At 37.0% G+C, this 13,504-nt stretch overlaps 1 protein-coding gene across 4 annotated transcripts in view; it reads right to left on the reverse strand.

The window, feature by feature from the left end:
- DTWD2 (DTW domain containing 2) overlaps positions 1–13,504 on the reverse strand; it is a 107,130-nt gene that overhangs the window by 38,187 nt on the left and 55,439 nt on the right. Inside the window, exon 5 of one of the 4 annotated variants that reach the window (XM_027605925.2) lies at positions 397–566. The exons of the other annotated variants lie outside the window; for them this stretch is intronic. Within the exon in view, the coding sequence (XP_027461726.2) occupies positions 399–566 (168 nt within the window). The 3' untranslated portion in view covers positions 397–398. Of the gene's footprint in view, positions 1–396; positions 567–13,504 lie in introns of those variants that run through there. 4 annotated transcript variants of the gene reach the window in all.

Consider the following 13,504-nt stretch of genomic DNA (forward strand, 5'->3'; position numbering starts at 1 on the left):
TAGGTTTCAATTTTTAAGAAACTGACATACTGTATTTTTACAAAGCGGGTGCCTCATTGTATAGTGTCAGCAGGAGTGTATGAGTTTCAGCGACTCTACACCTTTGCCAATCATGGTGCAGAATTTTAGGTATTCTAATAAGTGTGCAATAGTATCTCATTTTGGTTTTATTTGCATTTTTCTAGTGTCTAATGATGTTAAGCATCTTTTCATGTGCGTATTTGTCATTCAGCTATCTTCTCTGGTAAAGTGTTCAAAACTTCTGGCCATTTTGTAATTGAGATGTTTGCTTTTTTTATTATTCAGTTTTAAAAGTTCTTTATATATTCCAAATGCAAGTTCATTCTCCAATCTATTTTCCGCAAATATTTTCTCTCACTCTGTGGCTTGTCTTTCTTTCATTCTCTTTTCATCGTGACTTTTGAAGCGCAAAAGTTTCGAACTTTGATATGAGTCCAAGACAATCTGTTCTTCTGTAAATGGCGCTTTTGGTGAAATCTTAGACAAACCCAAGATAACAAAGAAAATTCCTTCCAGGGCTCTGGCCCTTCCCTCACAGGTGCTTCCTGCAAATAACAGGCCAAGAAAAATTCACCTCATATAAAGATGAGTAAACCAAAAAAAAAAAAAAAAAGAAAAAGAAAAAGAAACCAACACAGATCTATACAAAGCTATAGCCGAAAATTAAGGGGAAAAATGAACAGAAAAAAGCAAATGGCAAAGGAAGAATGATTTAACATCAAGCAATAAATTACAGTACATCCATACATGAAACACAAAGCAGCTAAGGGCGAATGCGAAAGCTCTGTAGATACAGACATAGAACACCACCTGAAAACCATCTCCAAATAAGAAAGGCAAGGCACACATCAGCAGGCATTTACCACATATCTAAGAAAGGTGGGATATATGTATTTAGTTGTACATAAAGAAAATAAATCTGGAGGAATACACAAGAATCTTGACATATTGGTCACCTCTGGGAAAGGGAACCGGGTAAACAGTGCATTGAAGTAGGAGGAAGACTTCCCACTGTATGCTCTTCCATATCTTTTGAATTTTCAGCCACAATATATTATTTTTACAAAAAATTAAATTCCAAAAAAAATGACGATAATTATAGTCTTTTTAAAAACTAAATTACTGTGATGCAAGGAAGTGATTAAGTCACTGCTTTCTAACATTAAAATATATCCCTTAGAAAATATTATTTTTCAGAAAAGAATGAAGAACCTTATTCTGCTTTCTACCGAAATTCAAGATCCTCTAGCTTCAGGAAAAGATGCCTCATTTTGTTACTATTTGGTAAAAATGCCATGTAAAGTACAATCTATTAATTAAGAAAAAAGTGATTAAAATAGTCAAGTCCCAGTTATCCAAGAAAAGGAATTAAATTTCATTATGTACATGAGCAATAAATACTATTTGGCAGGTACTCACTAAAAGCTAGGAGCTATGCTAAATGCTTTGCATCTATTATGTTAATTAAATCTCACAACCATCTACCAAATAGATGTTACCATTACTTCCAGTTTCCAGATGAGGAATCTAAGAGCACAGAGGTAACTTGCCATGTCAGACAGCAAGTAACTTATGGAGCCAGACAGAAAGCCAGACAATGTGACATCAGGACCTGGGCTCACACACCCATTATGCCTTATGGCCTGTCCTATACATTTCATTGCACTTGGTACAATAAAGCTTTAAGCAGACAGTCTTGTATATATTCTTCAGAAATTTACATTTTGTAAACTCTGAAGTTCTTAGATCTTGAATTCATTTAAATTTCTAAATATCTTTGAAAACTGGTGGACTTTACTTTTAGACAGAATGCAACCCTGAGGATATAAATTAAAGCAAGTCACCAAAGTATAAAAGCCTACTTTCACAAGTTTTGTGGCCTATTTGCCCTCTTTAATTCAAAAGTCAAATAAATGCACAGGTAAGAAGGGATTTTTAAAATGTGTGTAGTTCATTATCAAGGAGGTAAATGAATAGGGCAAAAATACGCAGAGGGCTAAATGTAAAATTCTGCAGAATCAAAAATTCTTATACATTTATGTAACAATTTGTAACAATAATGAGATTTCATTAGGAACTGCTATATAAAAGAGATTTTTAAATATGCCTTCTTTCTTCTGACTAAATTTGGCTCCATTCTTCATTTGTATTCAGGATGTTTTCCAAATTTATAAAAATTTCTCCCGATTCTTTAAAAAAAAATTATTTTCATTATTAGTAATGGCAAGGTACTAGAAGGTCAAGTATTTTTTAGCCATCTGTTCCCACTACACAATCCACATCACTTCATAAACAGAGGCGGTTTTACCCACCATGCCCTATAATTGAGGCACATAATCATACCAGCTGCCAAGCTATGCCAAGCATGCCTGCTATGCAAACAACTCTTCTTTCTCTGAAATAATTATGTCCACTGGGCCAATTTAATGCAGTGCTTCTCCAGCATTACCTCTGCCAACTGTAACAGCTGTTGCAAGAAAGTCTACGGCCAACTCTCAGCCAACTCTCAATTGTGGCTACGCAAAACATCTCTGAATAATGTACTCCTCTGAAAGAATCCAAGCAATTGCAGGCTTAAACACCGCCAGTACCTTAATATGGCTCACTAGAAGTTACAGTAATTAGTATATACAAACACAAATTCATTTCACGTTAGTACATACTTTCACATATGCTAGCAACCCAGTAAGATCCACTGGATGACAGTATTCATATTTAATAAAGAGACTGAATTATTTATTTTTAATAAAATGCATTACTAACAGAGTGGCTGATGTAACCAGGATAATCAAGAAGTTACTAGGGACTGAATGAAGACAAAACTGCCCTTAGCTCAAACTTCTCTTAACCTCAAGCATCCAGAAAACACCCAAAAACCTTCCTACAGGCAAGACAACAAAATGATCTAGCTCAGTGCTGTCTAATGAAAATATACTCCAACCTACATAGGTAATATTAAATTTTCTAATAGTCACATTTTAAAAAGCAAAATGAAAAAGGTGACATTAATTTTATATTTAATTATATTATATATTTATTATTATAATAATATATTTAACCACAAAGATCCAAAATAGAATACTATTTTAACATGTAGTCACCTGGGCGATGGACACTGGGGAGGGTATGTGATGTAATGAGCACTTTAGGTATTATATAAGACTGATGAATCACAGACCTGTACCCCTGAAACAAATAATACATTATATGTTAATTAAAAAAACATGTAATCACTATAAAAATTAAGAGATTTTATATTCTTTAAACTAAGTCCAATTTGAAATTCATTGTGTATTTTATATATACAGAACATCTTAATTAGGAGGCCAAATTTTAATTATGAATCTTTAATTGGTATTTAGATTTTATGAAGTAAGAGTTTAAAAAGTAGTTCACATAACTAAGTTGTTCTAAACACACCTCAAAGTTTTCAAATAACAGATTCATGTACCACATAAATACATTCCTTCAATATTTGCATCCATATTGACAAAAATGGTTCATCTTTTTTAAATCTTTGTTTTAACTCAGAAGCAAAAGCATATCAATTTAAAAAATATGACTGCCTCGTGAGTAAACTCACTAAATCTTGTGTTAACTCATTTTATTAATGTCAAATTCAAGGGCGTATTGCATAAACTGAAAAGTAACTTTAAATTTATAATACCAACTGAGAGTTGCTGGAGCAGTGGGGGGTGGGAGGGATGGGGTGGCTGGGTGATAGACACTGGGGAGGGTATGGCCAGGGTGAGCGCTGTGAATGGTCTAAGACTGTTGAATCACAGACCTGTACCTCTGAAACAAATAATACATTATATGTTAAAAAAAAAAAAAAGAAGATAGTAGGAAGGGAAAAATGAAGAGGGGGAAATTGGAGGGGGAGACGAACCATGAGAGACTATGGACTCTGAGAAACAAACTGAGGGTTCTGGGGTGGGGGTGGGGGGATGGGTTAGCCTGGTGATGGCTACTAAAGAGGGCACGTATTAAACGGAGCACTGGGTGTCATATGCAAACAATGAATCATGGAACACTACATCAGAAACTAATGATGTGGGGCGCCTAGGTGGCTCAGTCATTAAGCGTCTGCCTTTGGCTCAGGTCATGATCCCAGGGTCCTGGGATCGAGCCCCACATCGGGCTCTCTGCTCAGCGGGAAGCCTGCTTCTCCGTCTCCCACTCCTGCCTGTGTTCCCTCTCTCGCTGTCTCTCTGTCAAATAAATAAAATCTTAAAAAAAAAACTAATGAGGGGCACCTGGGTGGCTCAGTCGTTAAGCGTCTGCCTTCAGCTCAGGTCATGATCCCACGGTCCTGGGATCGAGCCCCACATCGGGCGCCCTGCTCCGCGGGAAGCCTGCTTCTCCCTCTCTTGCTCCCCCTGTTTGTGTTCCCTCTTTCGCCGTGTCTCTCTCTGTCAAATAAATAAAATCTTTAAAAATAAATAAATAAATAAATAAATAAATTAAAAAAAACTAATGATGTAATGTATGGTGATTAACATAACATAATAAAATTTTTTAAAAAATTTATAATACCAACAAAGCATTCTTCAATTTTTTGTTGTTTCCTTTCCTCGAGCTTCAAATTTACCTAATACTTATAAATATTATAATAATGTAAAAACTTAAATTGCAATGGCATTTTTTTATTTGTTTTTGATTTTGGAACATTTGACAAACATTCTGACTTGGAGTTAAGAATATAGTAAACTCTTTGTAAAACTCTTCTAACATGCAACCAACAAATGTTGGCAAATAACACAAAATGACTAAATTCACTGTCCTTTATTTCTTTTAACAGTTCCATAAGCCAGTGATAATTCACAGCATTTATACATACATAATTGTTTTTTTTTTCTTTTTTTAAGAGAGAGAGAAAACACGTGAGTGGGGGGGCGGGGCAGGGAGAGTGAGAAACCCCATTTTTTTAAATTTTATTTTATTATGTTATGTTAATCACCATACATTACATCATTAGTTTTTGATGCAGTGTTCCATGATTCATTGTTTGTGTATAACACCCAGTGCTCCATGCAGTACCTGCCCTCTTTAATACCCATCACCAGGTTAACCCATCCCCCCCACCCCCCCTCCCCTCTAGAAACTCAGTTTGTTTCTCAGAGTCCATAGTCTCTCATGGTTCTCTCCCCCTCCAATTTCCCTCCCTTCATTTTTCCCTTCCTAATATCTTCTTTTTTTTTTAACATATAATGTATTATTTATTTCAGAGGTACAGGTCTGTGATTCAACGGTCTTACACAATTCACAGCGCTCACCATAGCTCATACCCTCCCCAATGTCTATCACCCAGCCACCCCATCCCTCCCTTCCCCCCACCACTCTAGCAACCCTCAGTTTGTTTCCTGAGATTAAGAATTCCTCATATCAGTGAGATCATATGATACATGTTTTAAGCAAGCTTCACGCTCAGTGTGGAACCTGACACAAGGCTCAATCTCACAACCCTGAGATCAGAACCTGAGCCAAAATCAAGAGTCAGGTGCTTAACCGACTGAGCCACCCATGTACCCTATACAAAATTATTTTTAACAGTCGTATCTATGACACGTTTTAGAGAAACCACTTTAAAAAAGCAAGGTACAAGTATTTTCAATATGTATAATATGATGTAATAAAGCAATAAAGATAACCATTTCTTGCTTGAAAATTTCAAAAAATCTGAATTTTTTTACTTTCCATAGCTGGGACACTGTGCACATGAAATAAGTTTTTTTCATATTTAAATTCCTGACAGATTTTAAAGATTCAAAAAACATCTATGCTCGGAGTTCAATTTTTAGATTACAAACTGATAACCTTTCTTCCTACATTTGCGCTCACCCAAAGTATTTTTTTACTTTTTATATTTATTTTTATTTTTTAAAGATTTTATTTATTTGTCAGAGAGAGGGAGCACACAAGCAGGGGGAATGGCAGGCAGAGGGAGAAGCAGGCTCCCTGCTGAGTAAAGAGCCTGACGCAGGACCCTGGGATCATGACCTGAGCTGAAGGCAGATGCTTAACCGACTGAGCCACCCAGGCGTCCCAACCCAAAGTATTTTTTTACCCAAAGTATTAATTGTGCTATGTTTTCTTTATCACAGGAAATCTAAAGCTAAATAAAAATATCTGCAATTTATCAAAATTTGAAGCAACTGATCTTTGATATTATGGGGGAAAGTCTTCTATGAACAATTGTATTGAGGCTTAAATGAAAATGTTTCATTAGGGGAAATTTTTTTTTTTTAGTATTTTCCTCATAATTTTCTAACAAAATTTCCACAACAAAAATAACAATTTCTTCTAACATCTCACCCTCAAAAAATGACTTCCATGTGATCATGTTCATTTTTAAAAACCTAAGAAATTTTTTAAAAACCTACTGTCAATAAATTTAGAAAAGCCTGTGAGAAACAAGGCCAATATGCAAAATGGAATTATATTTTTATACATTCACAACAATTTGAAAATTAAATCGACAAAATACAGTGTCATTATAATAGCATCAAAAACATGAAATACTTATAAATACATACAGCAAAATACATGTAAGACCTAAACACACAAACCACAAACTTGCTAAAACAAATTAAGAAAGAAAGAAAAAATAGTAAGATATACCATGTTCATGAACTGGAAGACTCAATTCTGTTAAGATGTCAATTCTCTCAAAATTGATTTACAGGTTTTTTTTAATCTACAGATTTAGCATAATCCAAATAAAATTACAGCAGGTGATGTGGTAAAAACTGACAAGAAGATTCTAAACTTTACATGAAAATACAAATCAATTTTAGCCAAATCAATTTTTAAAAAAAAGAACAAAAGCTGAATGATTTACAGGAGCAGATTTACTGCATAAAACCACAGTATTAAGGATGGTGTATTATCAGAAGAAGGGAGGGCATGGATCAATTTAACTAAATATAGCACTGAGAAATTGACCTACACATACAGATTTCATTGATTTTTTTTAATATACAAAGGTAATTCAATGGGGAAAAAAAAGGTAATCTTTTCAACAAATGGTGGATATTCATATGGGGAAAAAAATGAATCTCAACCCTTACATCACGCTTATACAAAAATTAACTAAAAACTGACCATCAATTATAAAGGCAAAATGACAAATGTCCTAAAAGAAAGCACCTCAGGAGGGAATGTGAGAAAGAAACACAGTAGACTGATACCTTGATTTTTGTCCAGGAACTGTACCAGACCTCTAACCTTCAGAAGTGTAAAATAATAATTTTCTATTGTTTTCAGCCACTAGATTTATAGTAATTTGTTAGGGCAGCAACAGAAAACCAATAATGGTTTCAAAAGTATTTACCTCTCTACAATGCACCACCATTCCCTTTCTTCTTCCATCATCTACCACCTCGACTATACACTGCTCTAAAATCCTGCTCTTCCAGCCCACTAAAGCACTGTGTCTGAAGAGTGAAGTTTCTAAAATGTAAGTCTGATTGGAAATGGCCATTTCACTTTTTCTACCCAACCCCATTTGGGATTCTACACAATCCCAATCCAAGCCCAACAAATTTTTGTTAGAAAATAAAAAATGGATTCTAAAATGTATACAGAAATGCAAAGGAAATCCAAAACAATTGAAAGAAGAAAGAAAAAGAAAAAAAGAAAGAAAGAAAGAAAGAAAGAAAGAAAGAAAGAAAGAAAGAAAGAAAGAAAGGAAGAAAGGAAGAAAGAAAGAAAGAGAAAAAAGAAAAGAAAAGAAAGAAAGAGGGAGGGAGGGAAAAAGAAAGGAAAGGAAAGAAAGGAAGGAATAGAGTTGAAAGGCTTATAATCTCTGATTTCAAGACTGACTGAAACACTACAATAATCAAGGCAGTACTGTGTTAACATTAAAGACAGATACATACATAAATGGAACAGAACAGATAGTCCAGAAACAGACTGATAAAAACATGGTCAAAGCATTTTCAACAAATGAGTCACAGTAATTCAACAGAAGAATGACACTTTTCCACAAATAGGTGCTAGAAGAACTAGGTATATTTTTTTTAATAAAATTTGACTCTTTCTTCACACCACCCAGAAAAAAATTAACTCAGATCATAAATATCAGCTCAAAATATATCACTCAGCTAAAAATATATAACTTATAAAAGAAAAAGTAGGAGAAAAATCTTTGTAGCCTCTTGGTAGAAAAAGATTTCTTAGTACATAAAACACAGAAACTGAAAAAAAAAAGGCTGATACATTGGATTTGATTAAAATTAAAAGTTTCTGCTCTTCAAAATCAGCATTAAGAAATGCAAAGGCAAAACACAGATCAAGAGTAAACATTTGCAATACATGTCTGAGAAAGAACCTGTCTGCAGAATATATTTAAAACTACTACAACTCTATAATAAAATAATCCCCCCCAAAAAAATAGGAAAGGACACTACACCAAATAAGAAATAGAGATGGCAAATAAGAACATGAGAAGATGCTTAAAATCATTAATCTCAGGGAAATGCAAATCAAAACCACAGTGACATACCACTACTCTGCCATTAGATTGGCTAAAATTGAAAACACTGACAAGTATTGTCAATTGTGTAAGACTGTTGAATCACAGATCTGTACCTCTGAAACAAATAATACATTATATGTTAAAAAGAAGAATAAAATAGTAGGAAGGGAAAAATGAAGGCGGGGGAATCAGAGGGGGAGACAAACCATGAGAGACGATGGACTCTGGGAAACAAACTGAGGGTTCTAGAGGGGAGGGGGTGGGGGATAGGTTAGCCTGGTGATGGGTATTAAAGAGGGAACGTTCTGCATGGAGCACCAGGTGTTATACGTACACAATGAATCATGGAACACTACATCAAAAACTAATGATGTAATGTATGATGATTAACCTAATATAATAAAATAAAATTTTTAAAAAATGTGGGACAGCCAAAACCTCATACAATGTTGATGAGGAAATAAAATGGTGTAACCACTTTGGATAAGTGTCTGGTCATTTCTTATAAAGTTAAACAAAAGACATAGAAATTCTACTCCTAGGTATTTACCCTAGAGAAATGAAAGCATATGATGCAAAAAAAAAACTTGTAAAAGATTGTTCAAACCAGGTTTATTCATCCCTTTTGCTTCCTTGGAAACATGTACTATCAAATATCAAACATCCTTTTTCTCTACGACACACCTGACTTCTCCCTCAACTAAATCCTTCCTACTGTCTTGTAATTATGAAGTATCTCCTATTGAAAAAAGTAATATATTGAACACCTTCTACTAACTTCACAATTCCATCCAGTTTCTATCCCATTTCTCTTCTCCCCAAACTATTTAACATAGTTTTCTCCACTAACAGGATTCATTTCCTCACCCACTTGCCCCTTATTTCCACCCCATCACTCTAATAGTAAAGGCTCTTACTAAAACCAACAGTGAGCATCAGGTCACTAAAACTAATGCATACTAACGCATACTTCTCAGTTCTCATCTTAAATGATCTCTAGTAACACTCCTCTTCCTTTGTTCCCAAGACACCAGACTCCCCTGGTTTTCCTTCTGTCTGTCTATACATTGTCTGTTTCTTTTGGGGTCCTCCTGTGGCCATTAAATACTCGAGCTCTTCAAAGCCCAACCTTAAACACTCTTCTCCTTTTACGCTATTTTCTCATTCTAGATAATATCAACCATAGCCTGGTTTCACTTAGCTTCTACATAGAAATGACCCACAAATGTACACCTCAGACTCTAATAAATAACTGCTTTAAACTCCAGATTCAAAATTATTAAAGAGATTCTGAATTCTCAATTTCATTTTCATGAGAATAGTTCAGAAGATACTATGAATACATGGTAAGTGCAAAAATTCTACATCTAATTAATGGCTTAGGATTATTCTAAGGAACAAGCATAACCTGATGGAAGGAATCTGAAAGCCTTTACTATGGAATCGATTTCAAGATATGCTAATGAGTAAGAGGAAGAAGGTGGATATGAGCAAGCCCCAGAAGAGTGTGACCCGCAATGTAAATTATTGTCTTTAATGGCACTGAAATGGTGGGTAAATAGCCAAAAGCCCTCCAACTACTGAGTGCGACAAGATCAGAAGAATCGGAGGGGCACATTGATGATCCTTCTTTGGAGTAAGATTCCACCAGTGGGTGAAGCTTTTGTGATCCAATTTCTAAAAACAAGAATTAGGAAGGTAGGGATTTAAGGCAGGGTTCAGTCCCACTGGGGAAAATGGAATGCTAAGATCAGAAATCAAGGTTGAAATTTGGTCATCTACACTGAGCCACTCTCAGTGACAGAAAGCACTCCAAATGCAACCATGTATGTTCAGGGTTCACCCTGAATAACAAAACATCAACCTCAAAACAACTGTTCAAAGCCGATGCAAGTAAAGTGCCTAATATCTACCCTATTCTGATCAAGATGATCCCCCCCAAAAAAGTATTCAAACACTAAGACTAAGGATGGAAGCATTGGTGCTCCTAAAACTGAATGGGCACTCAGGGACAGTAAAGACAAGCAATGGGACTTGCAGTCATGAGACCTCCATTCTCATTTCAGTTACTACATTTTCAAGTTTGGTAAAACATCCTGAGCCTCAGGTTCCTGTCTATGACATGTGACCATTAAAAATACTCGTTCAAACCACCTTACAATTTGCTAAAATGAAATTATACAATTCAGCCCAGGAACCCGGGATCATGACGTGAGCTGAAGGCAGATGCTTAACGACTGTGCCACCCAGGCGCCTCTACTGGGAAATATTTTTATGTTAGAACATAGCTCAGGCTTTCTAACGGGAATTGATGAAAAATAATTTTTACTATATTGATTTTGCCCTAAACCAAACTTGCTGAACCTCATCCCTGGCTAGAGCTTTAAAATAATAATAATGGTTTTAATTTGGGGGCAGAGCAAGATGGCAGAGGAGTAGGAGACCTGGATTTCGTCTGGTCTCAGGAATTCAGCTGAATGGGATCAAACCATTCTGAACGCCTACGAGCTCAACAGGAGATCAAAGAGGAGAGTAGCAACAACTATCTGAACAGAGAAGCGACCACTTACTGGAAGGTAGGACGTGCGGAGAAGTGAATCCGAGGCGATATTCGGGAGGATAGACGGCGAGGGAGGGGGCCTCCGTCGGCCGCTTCTGGCAAGTGATAGAGCCGCGGGGCACAAAATTGGAACTTTTAGAAGTCGGTTCCGCTGAGGGACGTCACTCCAGTGGCTAAGCAGGAGGTGGAAACCACAGGACAGTGTGGACTCAGGACCCTCGGGGTCACAGAAAGACCGGGGTGCCTGAGTGCGGCAGAACTCCCAGGGATCGGAGCGGGGAAGCCGGCTGCCGAGACGGAGCCGAAGCATGGACTCTCAGCTCAGGGTGGCCATAAACTGTGATCGGTGGCCCACTTGGGCCACTGCGCCTCCAGCAGGGACCCAACAAGCAGCAGAGCCGGGGAGACTCCCCTTCCTCCCCCAGGAGGAGCGGCGCAGAAGCGCACCGCAGGGATCTGCTGGGTTTGGAGACTCCACACGGGGTCGGGTGCCAGAGAGAGAAACGCTCGGTCACAGGCCGGGTGAGCACGGAGTGCAGCCGGAAACTGGGGAGACAGAAGTGACTGCTTTTCTCTGGGTGCGCACTGAGGAGTGGGGCCCCGAGTTCTCAGCTCCTCCAGGCAGAGAGTGGGAGGCCACCATTTTCACCCTGGTCCTCCAAAGCTGTACCGAGAGCCTGCAGGGAACAAAAGGTCCTAAGTGCAAACCTGAGCAGCTTGCTTAGCCCGGACCGACAAGGGCGGGGCAATTCTGCCTCCAGCAAAGACATTTGGGAACCACGGCAACAGGCCCCTCCCCAGAAGATCAGCACGAACAGCCAGCAAGCCAAGACCAAGTTTACCGATCAAGGAGAATGGGAGAACACCAGCACTAGGGGAATACTGCACATAGAATTCATGGCTTTTTTACCATGATTCATTAGTTTTTCAAAGTTAATTTTTTTAACTGTTTTTTTTTAATTTCACTTTTTCCCTTTTTCAACCATCTTATCAATCCCTTTTTAAAAAAAATATTATTTTTCATTTTTAGAGTCATATTTTATCCCTTCATAGTACTTACCCTTATTTTTGGCATATATATATAAGTTCTTCTCTCTTTAAAATTTTGATATACAGTTTCTTCTAACAGATCAAAATATACCCTAAATCACTAGTCTATGGCTTTGTTCTAGTCACCTGCCTGATCACAGTCTCTCCCATTTTTTTCTTTTCTTTTTTTTTTAATCTTCTTTCTTCTTTCAAACAACTTCTTATATTATCAATTCCGTTTATAAAACCTTTTATAATTTTCATCTTTACAGTCATCTTCCATCCCTTCATTGCATCAACCCTTATTTTGTACATATATAAGTCTTTCTTCCTTTAAAATTTTAGGAGGCACTTTCTACTAAAGACCAAAATACACCCAAAATCTAGTGTGTGGCACTGATCTATGCACTAGCCTGATCATATCTGATTATATTGGGGTTTTTTTGTTTTGTTCTGTTTTTGTTTGTTTTTATCTTTTTCTTTTTTTTTTTCTTTCTTTTTTCTTTCTTGCCCTTTCTTTTCCCCTGGTTCCAGGTCTTTTCTGATTTGTAGAGAGTATATTTGCTGGGGACGTTGTTAACCTGGTAGCATTTTGTTCTCTCATTCATCTATTCTCCTCTGGACAAAATGACAAGATGAAAAAAATCACCTCAGCAAAAAGAACAAGAGGTAGTACCGTCTACCAGGGACCTACTCAATACGGACATTAGTACGATGTCGGAACTAGAGTTCAGAATCATGACTTTAAAGATACTAGCTGGGCTTGAAAAAAGCGTGGAAGTTATTAAAGAAACCCTTTCTGGAGAAATAAAAGAACTAAAATCTAACCAAGTCGAAATCAAAAAGGCTATTGATGAGGTGCAATCAAAAATGGGGCCACTAACTGCTAGGATACATGAGGCAGAAGAGAGAATCAGCAATATAGAAGACCAAATGATGGAAAATAAAGAGGCTGAGAAAAAGAGAGAGAAACAACTACAGGATCACGAGGGCAGAATTCGAGAGATAAGCGATACGATAAGACGACACAACATTAGAATAATTGGGATCCCAGAAGAAGAAGAAAGAGAGAGAGGGGCAGAAGGTATATTAGAGTAAATTATAGCAGAGAAGTTCCCTAATGTGGGGAAGGAAACAGGCATCAAAATCCAGGAGGCACAGAGAACCCCTCTCAAAATCAATAAAAATAGGTCAACACCCTGACATCTAATAGTAAAACTTACGAGTCTCAGAGACAAAGAGAAAATCCTGAAAGCAGCTCAGGAGAAGAGATATGTAACCTACAATGGTAGAAACATTAGATGCAACAGACCTATCCACAGAGACCTGGCAGGCCAGAAGGGACTGGCATGATATCTTCAGAGCACTAAACGAGAAAAATATGCAGCCAAGAATACTATATCCAGCTAGGCTGT

This window comes from Zalophus californianus, chromosome 5 (genome assembly GCF_009762305.2).
Source record: "Zalophus californianus isolate mZalCal1 chromosome 5, mZalCal1.pri.v2, whole genome shotgun sequence".
Lineage (NCBI taxonomy): Eukaryota > Metazoa > Chordata > Mammalia > Carnivora > Otariidae > Zalophus > Zalophus californianus.